We start from the raw sequence: 17,300 nt of genomic DNA on the forward strand, positions 1-17,300 counted from the left end.
CACCGCATGTTCTCACTCATAAGTGGGAGTTGAACAATGAGAACACATGGACACAGGGAGGGGAACATCACACACCAGGGACTGTCAGGGGTGGGAGGAAAGTGGAGGAAGAGCATTAGGACAAATACCTAATGCATGTGGGGCTTAAAACCTAAATGACAAGTTGATAGGTGCAGCAAACCACCATGGCACATGTATACCTATGTAATAAACCTGCATGTTCTGCACTTGTATCCCAGAACTTAAAGTATAATAAATAAATAAAGAAAAAAGTAAATGTATCCAAAAGACAAGACATATTAATGTTAAAACCATTATGAAATTTTTAACAATCCTTAAAAAAATAAAAAATAAAACTAGAAATCAATAACAGGAGGAATTTTTTTTAATTTACATAATACGTGAAAATTAAACATGTTACTGAACAACTGATGGCTCTTCAAATAAGAAATTAAAAAGGGAAATTAAATAATATCTTGGGACAAACAAAAATGGACACAGACCATACCAGAACTTATGGAATGCAGCAAAAGCAGTTCTAAGACAGAAGTTTATAGCAATAAATGCTTTTATCAAAAAAGGGGAGGATTTTGAAAAAGCAACCTAACTTGACACTTGACAGAATTAGAAAAACAAGAACTAAGCCCAAAGCAAGCAGAAGAAAGGAAATAATAAACATCTGAGAGGAATAAATTAAATAGAGACTGGAATATATTAAATAGAAAATAGAAAAGACCAACAAAACTGAGAGTTGGGTTTTGAAGAGATAAACAAAATGGACAAATCTTGAGATGGACTAACTAAAAAAAATAGAGAAAACTCAAATAAATAAAATCAAAAATGAAAGAGGAGACATTACAACTGGTACTACAGAAATACAAACGATCATAAGAGACTACTGTGAACAATTATAAGCCAAAATATTGGATAACCTAGAAGAAATGGATAAATTCCTACAACATTACAACCTACCAAGACAGAATTATAAAAAAAAAAAAAAAGATCATCTGAAAAAAACCAATAAGTAAGGTGATTGAATTAGTAATAAAAAATCTCCCATCAAAGCCTCAGAACTTGATGGCTTCCCTGATGAATTCCGCCAAACATGTAAAAAGACCTAACACCAACGCTACTCAAACTCTTCAAAAAAAAATTGAAGAGAAGGAAATAGTTTCAAATTAATTTTATGTGGTCAGCATTACCCTGATACCAAAGCCCGCTAAGGACACTACATGAAAAGAAAATTACAGACGAATATATCTGATGAACATGGGTGCAAAATGCTCAACAAAATACTAGCCAACGAAATTTAATAGCACATTGAAAGGATTGTTCACCATGATCAAGTGGGATTTATCTCTGGGATGCAAGGATAGTCAAAACACACTAATCAGTAAATGCAATACATCACATTAACAGAATGAAGGGTAAAAACTATGATTCTCTAATGAATGCAGAAAAGGCATAGACAAAACTCAACATCCTTTCATGATTAAAAATTCCAACAACTTAGATATAGAAGAAAATTTCCCCAACACAATAAAGGCCATATATAACTAGCTCACAGCTAACATCATAATCAGTAAGATAAAACTAAAAGCTTTTTCTTTAAGATACAGTACAAGGCAAGGATGCCCTCCCTCGCTAATTCAGTACAATATAGTACTGGGACTTTTAGCCAGAGTAATCAGACGAAGGAAAAACAATCATCTAAATTAGAAAGGAAGAAGTTAAATTATCTGTTTGTAGATGACATGATCTCATGTACAGAAAACCCCAAAGACTTCATCAAAAGCTAATACATGAATATAATAAAATTTCAGGATACAAATCTACATACAGAAATCAGTAGCATTCTTATACCAACAGCAAACTGTCTGAAAAATAAATCAAGAAAACAATCCCATTTACAACTGCTATGAAGAAATAAAATATTTAGGAATAAATTTAACCAATGAGGTGAAAAAAATCTGTACCTTGGAAACTATAAAACATTGATGAAAGAAATTGAAGGAGACACAAATAAATGGAAAGATATTCTGTGCTCATGAATTGAATTAAAAAACGTCCATACTACTCAAAGCAATCTATAGATTCAATGCAATCCCTCTCAAAATCCTAATGGCATTTTTTGCCTATCAATGATAGACTGGATAAAGAAAATGTGCCACATATACACCATGGAATACTATGCAGCCATTAAAAAGGATGAGTTCATGTCCTTTGCAGGCACATGGATGAAGCTGGAAATCATCATTCTCAGCTGTTCTTTGCAGGGACATGGATGAAGCTGGAAATCATCATTTTCAGCAAACTAACACAGGAACAGAAAACCAAACCCCTCATGTTCTCACTCATAAGTGGGAGGTGAACAATAAGAACACATGGACACAGGGAGGGGAACATCATACACCAGGGCCTGTTGGGGGGTGGGGGCACTAGGGGAGGGATAGTATTAGGAGAAACACCTAATATAGATGATGGGGTGACGAGTGCAGCAAACCGCCATGGCACGTGCATACCTATGTAACAAAACTGCATGTTCTGCACATGTATCCCAGAACTTAAAGTATAATAAAAAAAAATCCTGATGGCATTTTTCATAAAAATAGAAAAACAGCCCTAAAATTTGTATGGAAACACACACACACACACACACACACACACACACACACAAAGAATAGCCAAAGCAATTTTGAGCATAAAGAACAAAGCTGAAGAAGGCATCATACTACCTGATTTCAAAATATACTACAAAGGTATAGTAATCAAAACAGTATGGTAATGGCATAAAAACAGACACATAGCCCAATGGAACATAATAGAGAGCTTAGAAATAAACACATATTTATGGTCCATTGACCTTTGACAAACATGCCAAGAACACAAAACGGGGTATAATGCTTGCAGTGGAAGGAAAACATATCATTATTTGCAGATAATATGATTGTCCATATAGGAAATCAAACAGAAAAAGCTTGAAACTAACCATTAAAACTAATGAGAGCTAAACAAATTTCCTAAATACAAGACCAACATGCAAACGTAAATACCATTATTATACACAAGAGATAATTATAAAATGCAGTAGAAAAAATACACACATTAGCAAAATAAAATGTCTTAACTTATTGAGGAATAAATATTTTTTAAAAGGATGTACATACCTTTAGACATATATTTTAAAACACTATTGAAGCACAAAAAAGAACTGGGGAAATTGAGATATGTATCATATTGGTGATTAAAACAAGTCAAATTCTAGTCAAAATCCCAAGGGAATATTTCATAGGATAGACAAATTTACTCAAACTATGTGAGGTGATGGATATGTCAATTAAGTTGATTGTGGTAATCATTTCATAATGTATACCTATATCAAAACATCAGCCCGAGTGTGGTGGCTCACACTTGTAATCCCAGCACCTTATGAGGCTGAGGCAGGTGTATCACTTGAGCCCAGGAGTTCCAGACCAGCCCGGGCCAACAGGGCAAAACCCCATCTCTACAAAAGTCCAAAAAAAAAAAAAACTACCCAGGTGTGGTGGTGCATGCCTGTCGTCCCAGCTATTTGGGAGGCTCAGGTGGGAGGATCGCTTGAGCACGGAAGGTGGAGGCTGCAGTGAGCCAAGATCATACCACTGCACTCCAGCCTGGGCAACAGAGCAAGACTCTGTCTCAAAAAAAAAAAAAATACATTGTATACCCTAAATACATGCAATTTTTTTCAATCATGCCCCAAAAAACCTGAAGAAAATTTAAAAATATTAAAATTATATATTTGAAAGAGTAAAACATTAAGTAAAAACCAAACAAATTGAAAAGAAAATCAAGACAAGGGGATTGGCATCTATACCAACTACATATCAAGATTTATTTTTAATGTATGATAATTAAAACAATGTGGAATTGGTATAGGAACAGACAAACATACAACAAGATTTAAAATGTAGGCCGGGTGAGGTGGCTTACACCTGTAATCCCAGCACTTCAGGAGGCTGAGGCAGGCAGATCACTTGAGTCCAAGAGTTCAAGACCAGCCTGGGCAACATGGTGAAACCCCATCTCTACTAAAAATATGAAAAATTGACCGGGTGTGGTGGCATGTGCTTGCTGTCCAAGCTACTCAGGAGGCTGAGGTGGAAGGATCATTTGAGCCCAGAAGGTAGAGGCTGTGGTGAGCTAAGATCTCACCACTGCATTCCAGCCTGGGCAACAGAGTGAGACTCTACCTAAAAAAAGAAAAAAAAAGATTTAAATCACTAGAAATAGTCATGTATATATATACACACACATATAAAACCAGGGTTCAGCAAAATTGGCTTTCCATATGGAAAAATAAAATTCTATCTATACATCACAGAGACACAACATATTTCAAAAAGAATAAAGACCTAAATATGAAAAAAAAACTCCTCTTAAACTACTAGAAAAATAAGGAATGTCTTTATGATCTGAGGGTAGAAAAATATTTCTGCTGGGCGTGGTGGCTCATGCCCATAATCCCAGCACTTTGGGAGGCCGAGGGGGGCAGATCACGAGGTCAGGAGATTGAGACCATCCTGGCCAACATGATGAAACTCTGTCTCTACTAAAATACAAAAAATTAGCTGGGCATGGTGGTGCACACCTGTAGTCCCAGCTACTCGGGAGGCTGAGGCAGGGGAATCGTTTGAACCCAGGAGACGGAGATTGCAGTGAGCTGAGACTGCGCCACTGCACTCCAGCCTGGTGACAGTGAGACTCCATCTCAAAAAAAAAAAAAAAAAAATTCTTGTCTAAGAATCTTTTTTAAAAAGTTCAGTGTTAGAGAAAATAAATACAACTACTTAACAAATTTTAAATTCTATCACTATAAACAAAGTAAAGGATATTTTTTAATTTGGTGAAAAAGCATAGATAGTATAAAATAGAACAGTCTGGTTACTATGAAAATCTATAACGATAACAAAAATCATCCAAATAATGGACATCTACATGTCCATCAAAATTATGTATTATTTTGTAATGTATGTATAAAGGAAATAGTCTGGAATCTTGCCAAATAAGCTGATAAAGTTTCCTCTTGACAGGCGAACAGTAAAATGGGATTACAATTCTATCTACAAAATTTTAATGTTTCACAAAATGAATGTTCATGTCTTTACTTCTGGTATAATAAAAAAAAATAACAGGGAAGACAGAGAGGAACAGGGTAAGGAAGGTAAAGAACAGAAGGAAGAAGAAAGGGAAGCCAGAGGAGAAAAAGGAAAAATAGGATGAGGAGAAAGAAAGCGGAGGGTGAAAGGGAGGAGGAAGTGAATTAACTGAAACAAAAAATCAAATATTGCATGTTCTCACTTATGAGTGGGAGCTAAACAATGGGTACACATGGACATAAAGATGGAAACAATACTCACCAGGGTCTCCAAAACAGAGGAAGATGGAAGTGGGGTGAGTTGAAAAGTTACTTATCAGGTATAATGTTCACTAATGGGTACACTAGTAGCCCAATCCCATCAGTATGAGATACACCCATGTAACTAACATACACATGGACCCCCTGAATCTAAATAAAAACTTTTTAAAAAGAAATTCACGTGAGAATGGAAGGGAAGGTTTTTTGTTGTTTTGTTTTGTTTTGGTCACTTAGCCACCTATACCCATGTCCAAAGTGAGTGGTTTCCCTATTCCGTCAGTCCCTGTCTCCCCAGTCTCTGCATTCTTCCTGTAGCTCCAGCCGTAACCCAAGCAGGAAGGTCCAACGCTGGCACCTCTTTCTAGAATGGAGACTGATGTTGGCTAAACAGCTTTAGACTAACATCCTGGGCTCGATATAAAATTCCTCTTCCTCCTAGCCAGCTGTTCCTTGCACTCATGTGTAAGTTTTATTTTCTCTGCTTTCTCCTGAGATTAGAGGCTAGCTTGTTCCCTAATGTTGACTAGTGGGGTTCTACCTTGCTCTCTGTGCTTGAGTCTCCATCAAGGTTATGACACCAGTACCCTAGTCACTTTAAGATTAGGACCTCTGAGGAACTAAAGACTTATGTACTTCTATCAGCTTCAGTTACATATCAACTTTGAGGAGAACTGAATGGGTGAATCCCAGCTACCTAATGACAGGCTTCCCAGAAGCCAATTCTCCATGTCTGTCTGTAGACTTCAAGGATTACATGAGGGCACCATGAAGCCAAAGAGTGACAAAAGGACATCATGCCTGCTAAAAATTGGAAGAATATATTCAAGATGCTATATGAGTCATTACCCAGATAGGAAAACCACAGCATGTCAGTTACTTTAAAAGCAATAATTCAACATACAGAATGGTTAAATACAAAAGTGGCTAAACAAGTATCAGAGGACTGAAACGTGGAAAGTAAACACTAAGATAACAAAAACATAACAGAAGATGAGAAGCCCAGGTTCTCTCTCATGGAAGGACAAGGTGTCCCCAGGGGTCAGCAGCCAGACTTGAGCTTTCAGCTACTTCACGGTTTGACACAGCTGCAGTGAGTTAGCCTGCCCCCAAGAACTGGTAACAAGGACTCTATTTCTGGTGATAGGTGGAGCACAAACAGCCCCTGGCACAAGGTGGGCATTCCAATGGTTAAAACTCTCATAAGTAGTGACTAGGGATATGTGCCACTGAGGAAGAAATCACTGACAGATGAGACAGGGCAAGGGTTTGAGTTGTATTCATTTTCTAAACTATATAACAAATTACCACAAGCTTAGTGTCTTAAACAAAATACATTTATTATCTCACAGTTTCCATTTGTGAGGAGTTGGGGCAGGCTTAGCTAGGTCTTTGGCTCAGGGTCCCACAAGGCTACAATCAAGGCACAGCTGAGCTGCATTCTCATCAAAGGCTGGACTGGGGAAAGATCTGCTTCCAAGCTCACTCAGGTTGTTGCGGGTTTCATTTTCTGGCAGTTGTAGAACTCATGGCCGCTGGCTTCTTCAAAGCCACCAACAGAAGTGTCTGCAGCTTTAAGTCTTACCTCCAGACCCTTCTTAAAAGGGATCACCTGGTCCTACCCAGGAAAATCTCCCTTTTGATTAACTTAAAGTCAATTAGTTAAGGGCCTTAATGACATCTGCAAAATTCCCACATTTGCGATAGTCTGGTTAGAAGCAAGTTACAGGTCTCACTCAAGCTTGAGGGGAGAAGAATACATAAAGGCAGATACCAGGGGGATGGGATGCAACGGGGGCATCTTAGAATTCTGCCTGCCACAAGAGGTAAGGAGGAAATCGGAGCTAGAATAATAAAAGCATTGGATTGCTAAGTGCCTTCGATATACTATAGCAAGATAGTGAACAGCTGATGGTGAGCAACAGGCAATTAAAATCCAGGCATGAATGTCAGTATCCTCTCTGACTGCATACAAAGTGACCCTCATTTCCTTCCAGGGGAGGATAAAGAAATCCAAGTGGCTGAACCTAAAAATAAATAAATAAATAAAAGTTAAATGCCCAATCAAGGGAGCGCTGTAATCAGGACCTTGGTGGAGAAAACCTGAGACTCTGACACACAGGATGGGAACATCTGACTAGATCCTTTGAACACTCACGCTCCATATACTCATCCACGGGAGTGATTCACCCCTGTATAGTGAAGGAGAATGCAGATGCCACTCCACCATGAGGCTATAGATGTCTTTTGCAGAGTCTTCCCCCACCTCCTTTTTTGGCCACTAGGCATAAAGCTAGGATTGAGTCACAGCATAATCAACTGGAAAAGTGCTCAGCATGCTCAGAGAAAAGGCACTCCATTCTGAGATGCAAAATCAAATAACAAACATTAAATTGGGAAGGGAAAAATGTTCACTCTCCCAAGATATAGGATTTTACATCTTGGCAAGAACCCTAGGGCATGGTGTAAATTTGTTCCTGGGATGTCTTCTAGAAGCATGGAAAAAGTAATGCTCATACAGAGAAGCCAAAATGCCAGAATTGCCATAATGATTATGGGATTAAAAGGTTCATGGAAATGGGCATGCTGAAATGGAATTATACATGGCCTTCAGATGACAATGTTCCATAGGAATGTCCAGAAAATACACCATTTACCAAAGGCATAAAGAATGTGCTAATAAGAGGAAGCACTGGCATTACCAAAAGGTCCATTATTAAGTCTTTGCAAGCCAGGCTCAGAGTAGGAGAGGGTGTTACAGAAATTTGCTTGCTGATAGCATTGGTGATAATATGACTCTGACACCTAGAGGTCAGCGAGCAATACATAACCATCCCAAGGAATAAGAATAAGAAGTTGCAATTGTCATAAAGACTGGCAAGGTCAGAATGGCAGCCAGGACCTAAGGAGATGGTAGTGGAAGGATTCTAGAATCCTTAAGGGTAAAATAGATAGGCAGCCAACAAGGATACTTACTTTATGCCAATAGAAGAAGCCAAAGATAGATGACTGGGAAGCAAAAAGCAGTTGCCTCCCCAAAAGTTAATCACTTTTCCAGTTTATGGACTTGAACTTCTTTCAAACCTGGAACTCACTCCCTGATGACGTGGACAGAGCCTTGGGCCCAGGATGCTATAAAACCATGGCAAATATATAAATAATAATGATTCCCCCAGCCCTTCACCAAAGGGAACTATGGCCACTTACATAGCTGTGCATAAGGAAGGGGGAATATCTATACATTTCAAGGACTATTGAACACAGGGACTGAGTTGACATTAATGTCCAAGTACTCAAAACATTTTGATGACCTTCCTGTTAGAATGAAGACATATATGAGGACAGGGTAATAAATAAAGTCTTAGCAACACTCTGACTTACAGTGGGTTACTGGTCTTATGGACACAGGGCTATGATAATTCTTCTACCCTCTGTCATAACATAGTATAGTGAGAGGACTGTCTGGATATCCCAGATAACATCACATTGATCGAGTACATTGATGACATTATGTTGATCAAGCCAGGTGTACAAGAGGTGGTAATGACATTGAAGGCCTTGGTAAAACACATGAGCTCAGAAAATGGAAGATAAGCTCTGTGAAAAATAATACATTGTAATCAAGGACATGATGTGTCAGTAAAATTTTTAGTTTTCTAAGAGCCAGGAATATGCTGGGTTATCCCTTCCAACGTAAGGCCAAATTATTCCTTTCTGCATCTCCTATCATGAAGAAGGAAACACAATGCCTGGGGATTGCTTTGGTTCCTGGAGGCAGCAAATTTGATACCTAGGACCACAACTCTGGTCCTTATATTTGGTAACATATAATGATGTCATCTTTGAGTGGAAACCATAGAAGGAAAGAGCTCTGCACCAGGTCCAGGTTGTGATGCAAACAGACTTCCACTGGGGTCATACTCCCTAGTAGACCCTATGATGTTGAAAGTGTCTGTGACAGAAAAGGTTGTTGGGTGGAGTTTGTGGTAAGCCCCAGAGAAAGAATCACAGTGTATGCCTCTGGGATTCTGCAGCAGAGGCATGCCATCAGCCAACTAACAATAAAGACCAAGCTGATCCCCTAATCTGGCATAATTTCTAGAAGAACACATAGAGGGAAATTGACTACAATTGGTCATTATCATCCTGGAAGGGCCAGTGGTTCATTCGTACAGTAATAAACACATATTCTTGATATGAATTTGCCTTATCTCACTGAGGTAAGGCAGTGAGCCTCAGTGAGCACCAATATTCAAAGACATTTGGAGTATTTGACCCACTGGTCTGGTGTTTCTGTATAATATCATATCAGACCAAGGTACCACTTTACAGTGAAGAAGTTTTGGAAGGGGACCAAAGAACATGGTATATACTGGCTGTATATCAGACAACATAATCTAGGGGCTGCCAGCCTAATAAAGCATTGGAAATATCTACTGATGGTGCAACTGAGCTAAAGCTGAAGCGCTTGTTCAGAGGCAATATACTACCATTTCACAGAATGAATTGTGTGCACTGAACTACAGATCTTTACATGGGTCTGGGAACCAAGGCCTGGAAACAGGAGTGGCCCCACTTACTGTCACTCACAGTGACTCATTGGGGTGGTTTGTGCTTCTTGCCTACTGCAACTCCGGACTCTGTGGCTCAAAGGTCCTGGTCCCCAAATGGGTTATATTTTCACCAGGGCAAAGCTAGAGTCCCAATAAATTATAAGCTAAAGCTGCCACTAGAACTCACTGTGTCCTTGCACCAACCAAGAAGATGATCACATTCTTGACAGAAGTGATTGACTCTAATCATCAGGAGGAGGCAGGGCTTCTGTCACAAGATGGAAACATAAGAGTGTATGTGTAGAACCCAGGTGATCTCCTTAGGTGCCTAATGGTACTCCCCAGCCTGATTGTGAATATAAATGGACAGGTTCAGCAATCACAGCCTGAGAAGGTGCTCTGGTGCTCAGAGCTTTTGGAGATAAAGACCTGGGTCATATCACACAGTCAAGGAAACTAGAATGGACAGTGGAGGAGTGAGACAATAAGTATCCATTTCAGCCTCAATCCCAAATGCTACAGAGGGACTATGGTTTATCCCATTAACTTCCTTCTCCTAAGGTTCCCCACAGAAAGGGATGTCCACCATAATCCTGGAGGCATTGTTCCCACAATATATTCAAAAAAGTGGGTCAGAGCAGTGCAAATATTGGACTGTAGAATACACAAATATGCCCCTTGGATCCTCCTTCAAGAGAGGACTTGCTGACCGTCTGCAGGAATTATGATCAGAAGACAGCATCCAGATGTTAGCTCTTTGGGGTCAGCCTCAGTTACAAAGAGGCATCCTACCAAGCTCATGCCCTTCTCCCACATCCAAGGGAATGAACAAACTGAAGGGATGAAGACCAGACCATTTTGGCCCAACTCAGACAAATTTGTCAAGCAATATTCAGTCCGGAGCTCACTGCCAGATTGGCCAAAGCTGCAATATAGAAGTATACCTTATTTTATCACACGTCAATGTATTGTGCTTCACAGATACTCTTTTGCTTTTGTTTTACAAATTGAAGGTTTGTGGCAATCTTTTGTTGAGCAAATCTGTTGGCACCGTTTTTTCAATAGCAAGTGCTTGCTTTGTGTCTCTGTGTCACATTTTGGTAATTCTCACAATATTTCAATCTTTATTATTATTATATCTGTTGTGGTGATCTGTGATCAGTCAACTTTGATGTTACCATAATAATTGTTTTGGGGTGCCACAAATCCCAACCATATAAGAAGACAAACTTAAGCAAAAAAAATTATGTGTATTCCAACTGCTCCACCAATTGACCATTTCCCCATCTCTTTCCCTCTCCTTGGGCCTCCCTATTCCCTAAGATATAAGATGGAAATTGGGCCCATTAATTTATAATCCTACCATAGCTTAAGTGTTCAAGTGAAAGGAAGAGTCTTCCATTTCTCACTTTAAATCAAAAGCTAAAAATGATTAAGCTTAATGAGAAAGGCATGTCAAAAGCCAAGCTAGGCCTCTTGTACCAAACAGCCAAAGTTGTGAATGCAAAGGACACATTCTTGAAGAAAATTTAAAATGCTACTCCAGTGAACACACAAATGATAAGCAAGCAAAACAGCCTTACTGCTGATATACAGAATGTTTGAGTGGTCTGGACGGAAGATTAAACCAGCCACAACATTCCCTTAACTCAAAGCCTAATCCAGAGCAAGGTCCTAATTTTCACCAATTCTATGACAGCAGAGAGAGGTAAGGAATCTGTGGTGAAAAAATTTGAAGCAAGCACAGGTTGGTTGATGAGGGTTAAGGAAAAAGCCATCTCCATAACATAAAGGTGCAAGATGAAGTAGCAAGTGCTGATGTAGAAGCTGCAGCAAGTTATCCAGAAGATCTAGCTAAGGTCACTGATGAAGGTGGCTACACCAAGCAACAGATTTTCAATGTAGATGAAACAGCCTTCTATTGGAAGGAGACTAGGACTTTCACAGCTAGAGAGGAGAAGTCAATGCCTGGCTTCAAAGCTTCAAAGGACAGGCTGACGGTTTTGTTAGGGACTAATGCAGGTGGTGAATTTAAATTGAAACCAATGCTCCTTTGCCATTCCAAAAATCTGAAGGCCCTTAAGGATGATGCTAAGTCTACTCTGCCTGTGTTCTGTCAATGAAACAGCAAAGCCCTTGATGACAGCATATCTGTTCACAGCATGGTTTACTGAATATTTTAAGCCCATTGTTGAGACCTACTGCTCAGAAAAAAAAATGACATCTTTTCAAATATTACTGTTCACTGACAATACACCTGACCACCCAAGAGCTCTGATGGAGATGTACAAGGAGATTAATGTTGTTTTCATGCCTGTTAACACAACATCCATTCTGCAGCCCATGGATGGAGTAATTTTGACTTTCAAGTCTTTGTATTTAAGAAATGTATTTCATAAGGTTATAGCTGCCATAGATAGTAATTCCACTGATGGATCTGGGCAAATCAATTGAAACCTTTCTGGAAAGGATTCACCATTCTAGATGTCATTAAGAACATTCCTGATTTATGTGAGGAGGTCAAAATATTAACATTAAAAGGAGTTTGGAAGACATTGAGTCTAACCTTCACAGATGACTTCAGTGGTGGAAAGAACTGTAGATGTTGTGGAAATAGCAAGAGAATTAGACTTAAAAGTGGAGCCTGAGGATATGACTGAATTGCCATAATGTCATGATCAATCTTGAATGGTTGAGGAGTTGCTTCTTATAGATGAGCAAAGAAAATGGTTTTTTGAAATGGAATTGATTCCTGATGAAGATGCTGTCAACAATGTTGAAATAACAACAAAGGACTTAATATATTACATAAACTTAGTTGATAAAGCAGTGGTAGAATTTGAGATGACTGACTCAAATTTTGAAAGAAGTTCTACTGTGGGTAAAATCCTATCAAACAGCATCACATGCTAGATAAATATTTGTGAAAGGAAGAGTCAATCGATGCAGCAAACTTAATTGTTGTCATATTTTAAGAAATTTCCAGTCACCCCAACCTTCAGCAACCACCACCCTGAAGAGTCAGCATCTGTCAACAATGAGGCAAGAACCTCCACCAGCAAAAACATATGGCTCATTAAAGGCTCAGAGGATTGTTACTATTTCTCAGCAATAAAAGATTTTTAATTAAGGTATTGCATTTTTGGACATAATGCTACATACTTAACAGATTACAGTGTAGTGTAAATATAACTTTTTTATGTACTGGGAACCAAAAATTTTGTGTGACTCATTTTATTGTGATATTCCTGTTATCGCAGTGGTCTGGAACTGAACCTATATTATGTCCAAGGTACGCCTGTACTTGTATTTCTCATCTGCACAACCAACTTCCTTGCCTTTTTTCACAGCTGTTGGTCCCTAACAAAATCTTGTACTTGAAACTCCAATTCAGTATCTGCTTCCGGAGAACTCAACCAACAACAAAGTAGCTACAGAAGGCACCTAACACTCCTAGGGCCAGGAGAACAGAAGAAAGAAGTTGGGTTTACTAGAGTGGCGATGATTAAAGAATATTCCCCGCAGAGCAAGGACCCAGACCTCTAAAGATGGCACAGTGAACAGCTGCTGCTGCTTCAAGAACTCAGAGGACCACAACCCTGCTCACTCCCGGACCCCTGAGGAGGTCAGTGTCCAACTGCTGCTGGTATTTCTAAGGAAAAATGAGGGTGGTTCTAAAAGTGACAACAGAACTGGAATCTGAAACCAAATATAATTGCCAGAGTGAATGGCCCCAGCCAAAATAATGGTGACACTCATGGTAAGCACACAGGAAAGAAAGCTCCCTTCTTCCCTCATCATCACTCCAGGCTACTTCTACTGCCCCCTTTGGCACAGCTGAATGTGCCAAACAGAAATGAGTTGTGTACAGGCACATCCTGAACATTACATAGTACAGCAAAAAAAAAAAAAAAAAAAAAAGAGAGAGAGAGAGGAGAGTTAACAATGAGGGACAACAGCTTGAAACTATCTTTTCTGTGCCTTTGCTCAGGAAACATAAAGACACAACTTCTGGGAAAAGGAACCTTTAATATTGCTTAAGACACTGTAGAGTAAGTAAGAATAGGCTAGGAATCCTTTGCTGTGATAGCTAATGCTTGCAATCCTGACATGAAATGTCCATGAAGTTTTATTTAAACAGTGAGACATGCCTTCATATTTTTCTATTAAAAAATTGGATATTAAAAATGAAGTATAAAGTTTAGTCTCCTTCTTTTTCCCATTTCTCTTATCCTTCTTCATCTTCTTTACTTTTTGTGCGTTTCTTAAAAAGCACATGTAAGCAAAATAATAAAAAAGCAACCAAAGGAAGAAGGCACAATAGTGACAGGTAACGCAACTTTCCCATCACATTTAATCCTTCCATGTTGTTCTTAGGAGGTGGGCCACTATCAGCACTACCTCCATAGCCTTTGTCCTTGCAGTATGGGGGTGCCCATTCATGGTTGCAGTGACAGTGTTGTTTGTTGTTGCAGATTCCCCTCATGTTGCAGGTCTCAGGCTGACAGGCTTGTGACAGATGAACCATACTGGCACACTTCTTACGGATGCAGATCTTTTCTGGACCACATACTGTGCCATCTTTCACCTCACCAATATCAGGTATAGCCATCCCTAAATGATAATCAGTGCCCCAGCAAGTGGTGTCATTGAGGTGAAACTGCTGCACTGTAGAATGCTCTATCAGATTGGGAATTACTCCCACATTTTCACACTGAACCCTCCCACACATGATATCAGGGGTCCAACATTTTACGTATGTTGTGCCTACAATACCACAGTGACCGAAACGGTTTCCTTGGGTGTTGATTTCTTGGTAGCAACTCTGAGATGCACTCCTTGCATCTTGGCCAAAAATCTCTTTACATTGTATATCATGGTTATTACACGTCTTTTCATAGCAGAAGGCATTCACATTACAGGAGATCCCGTCCTGCACATACACATCATCTGGGCATTGATGGGATGTCCCATTGCACCACTCTGGAAGGTCACATTCACCAACTTGTTGTCTACATAAAGTTCCTGATGGCAGAAATTTGCAGTCTTTGCAACATATTCCAAAAGCACAAGCAGCCCCAGGATGTAGAGTACAGTTTAACAGACAACAGGGATCTTTTGCACACTGCTGTATGGTTCCACAGTCACATTCCTCCCCTTCTTCAACCACTAGATTCCCACAGTACTTCAGTCTGAATATATTCCCTGGATATGGAGGCGGTTGAATACATAATCCACTACTGATAGTACTGTCCCAATATTGGGCATAACTGCAGTTGCTAAATTTAGTTGTCACCTTTCTATAGGCATGCATTATGCACCACTGTAGCTTGCACACACACCACTGGGTGTCATGTTGCATACCCAAATTATGACCAAGCTCGTGGCCCAAAGTAATTGCAAAAATGACCAACCTGTTGTCTTCAAAAACATCAACTCCAGTATTAAAAGGATTCCGGCATATTCCTTTAACATAAGCAACACCAAGCTTCATGCCTTGTGTGTCTTTTATGAAAAGATGTGCAACATCATGTTGTAGTCGATTATTAAGGTTATAATTCTTCCAAATAGAAAAGTCCTCTAAAACATTATCTAGGTCTCCACTGGTAGGAAGTGGATTTGATGCAGTCCATATATCAATTCCAGTCAAAATTACATCAACCTCCAAAGGATGATAGAAGGAATCCACTATATTGACAACGTTAAATACTTCATGCTGCACTGTTGTTGCATTACTTTGAGAGAAAAGATATCTAATATTATCCACGACCACTACCAGCTCAACAAACCGCTGATGGGTCCACCAGCCCACAAAAGAACTTTGCTTCAGAGTGAAATTATATGACAATTGCAACTCCATCTGGTGTGCTATTTTCTCTTCTGTTAACCCACATCTCATAGGTGGAAACTGTGTATCATCACTGTCTATCTTATATACTAGGTGTTCAAATGTGGCAGAAACACTAATTGGCTTGATTTCATAAACAAGGTCATTTATCTGTAGCATTCCAAGAAAGCCCCCAGAACAGGTACTAAGGGCAACCAAGGACTCAGGGACCCCCTCCACATAACCATGGTAGTAGCAGTCATCCTGGATGAAGGGCTGATCCTGGAGCAGGGCATGCTGCTCTGTGTAGGTGAACACAGGAAGGTGTGCAGCAAACAACAGCTTATTTACCCTCATGTGGACAATGTGTCTCTGTCCCCCAAACCGCAGGCTATAGGAGAGCCATCCAGGAGCCTTTGCACCTCTGCCCCTGCTGATCACCTTCAAAGGGATCACCACTTCTGGAGAAGTGAAATACTGGGAGGGCCTGGCCTGAGAGTGGCCAGAAATAGACAAAAACATCCCAAACCAGAGCAGCAGAAGAGTGACCCTGATGTGCACCAGGGGCTCACCCACTGCCATTATGAAGCTGTCATTATGGAGCCATCTGTCTAGAGCAGAAGAGAACAAGGTGTGAGGCACTGCTGGTCTGGCTCCTCCCTCTGAGCTGTTCAGGGTGCATGGCTGACCTTTAGGGATCTGGGGATCTGTGTCCTGGTGGAGCTGGACCATCAGAGCTGCAGTGCTGAAAATAAAAACTGAAAGAGCCAGGATGGGGTGGGTGGGATAGAAAGGGAGAAAGAGAGAGAGAAAAAAGGCAAAGTGATTCCTGCATTTGGACCATATTTGAAGCAATAAAATGCATTAGGATTCTCTTAATACATATGGCCAAGAAGATTTCCAGATAGGGGAGATTGCACATAGGTGAGTTATTACCAAATTTTCATGATGGATACCTAAAGATTCATTATATACTGTTCTTAAAATATGTAAAATGGCAAGACATTTTCCATTTTATTTTAATGTATGTATTTCTTTTATTATTTCCTTATTTTACAGATGGGGTACTGCTCTGTTGCCCAGGCTGTAGTGCAGTGACACAATCACAGCACATTGCACCCTCAAATTCCTAGACTCACGAGATCCTCCCACCTTAGCCTCCAAGTAGAACTGCAGGCATGCATTGCAACAGCCAGCTAATTTTTCTTTTTGATTTTTTTTGCGGGGATAGAGATGGAGTCTCACTATGTTACCCAGGCTGGTCTCAAACTCCTGGTCTCAAGTGATCTTCTTGTCTCAGCCTTCCAAAGTACTGGGATTACAGGCATGAGCTGCCATACCGAGCAAAATTGTTCATTTTAAAGACACTGGATTCTGACACAAATCTTTCTTCCAACCAAAAACCTACTGGCAACCTGCACATTCAATAAGTATATGGACAACACATCCAAAATCCACCATTCTTTGTTCCTTTATTCATGTAGTTTGCTCCATCTCCGCTCTTCTATCCCAGACATTTTATGTA

General features: G+C 39.8%; 1 protein-coding gene across 5 annotated transcripts in view; it reads right to left on the minus strand.

The window, feature by feature from the left end:
• Positions 1-7,265: 7,265 nt before the first annotated feature.
• ADAM20 (ADAM metallopeptidase domain 20) overlaps positions 7,266-17,300 on the minus strand; it is a 61,872-nt gene continuing 51,837 nt past the window's right edge. For 4 of the 5 annotated variants that reach the window (XM_054665739.2, XM_054665738.2, XM_063792750.1 and 1 more), the window contains one exon: positions 7,266-16,533. In XM_054665739.2, the coding sequence (XP_054521714.2) occupies positions 14,177-16,507 (2,331 nt within the window). In that variant the 5' untranslated portion in view covers positions 16,508-16,533 and the 3' untranslated portion in view covers positions 7,266-14,176. 5 annotated transcript variants of the gene reach the window in all.

The sequence above is a fragment of the Pan troglodytes genome, chromosome 15 (genome assembly GCF_028858775.2).
Source record: "Pan troglodytes isolate AG18354 chromosome 15, NHGRI_mPanTro3-v2.0_pri, whole genome shotgun sequence".
Taxonomy (NCBI): domain Eukaryota; kingdom Metazoa; phylum Chordata; class Mammalia; order Primates; family Hominidae; genus Pan; species Pan troglodytes.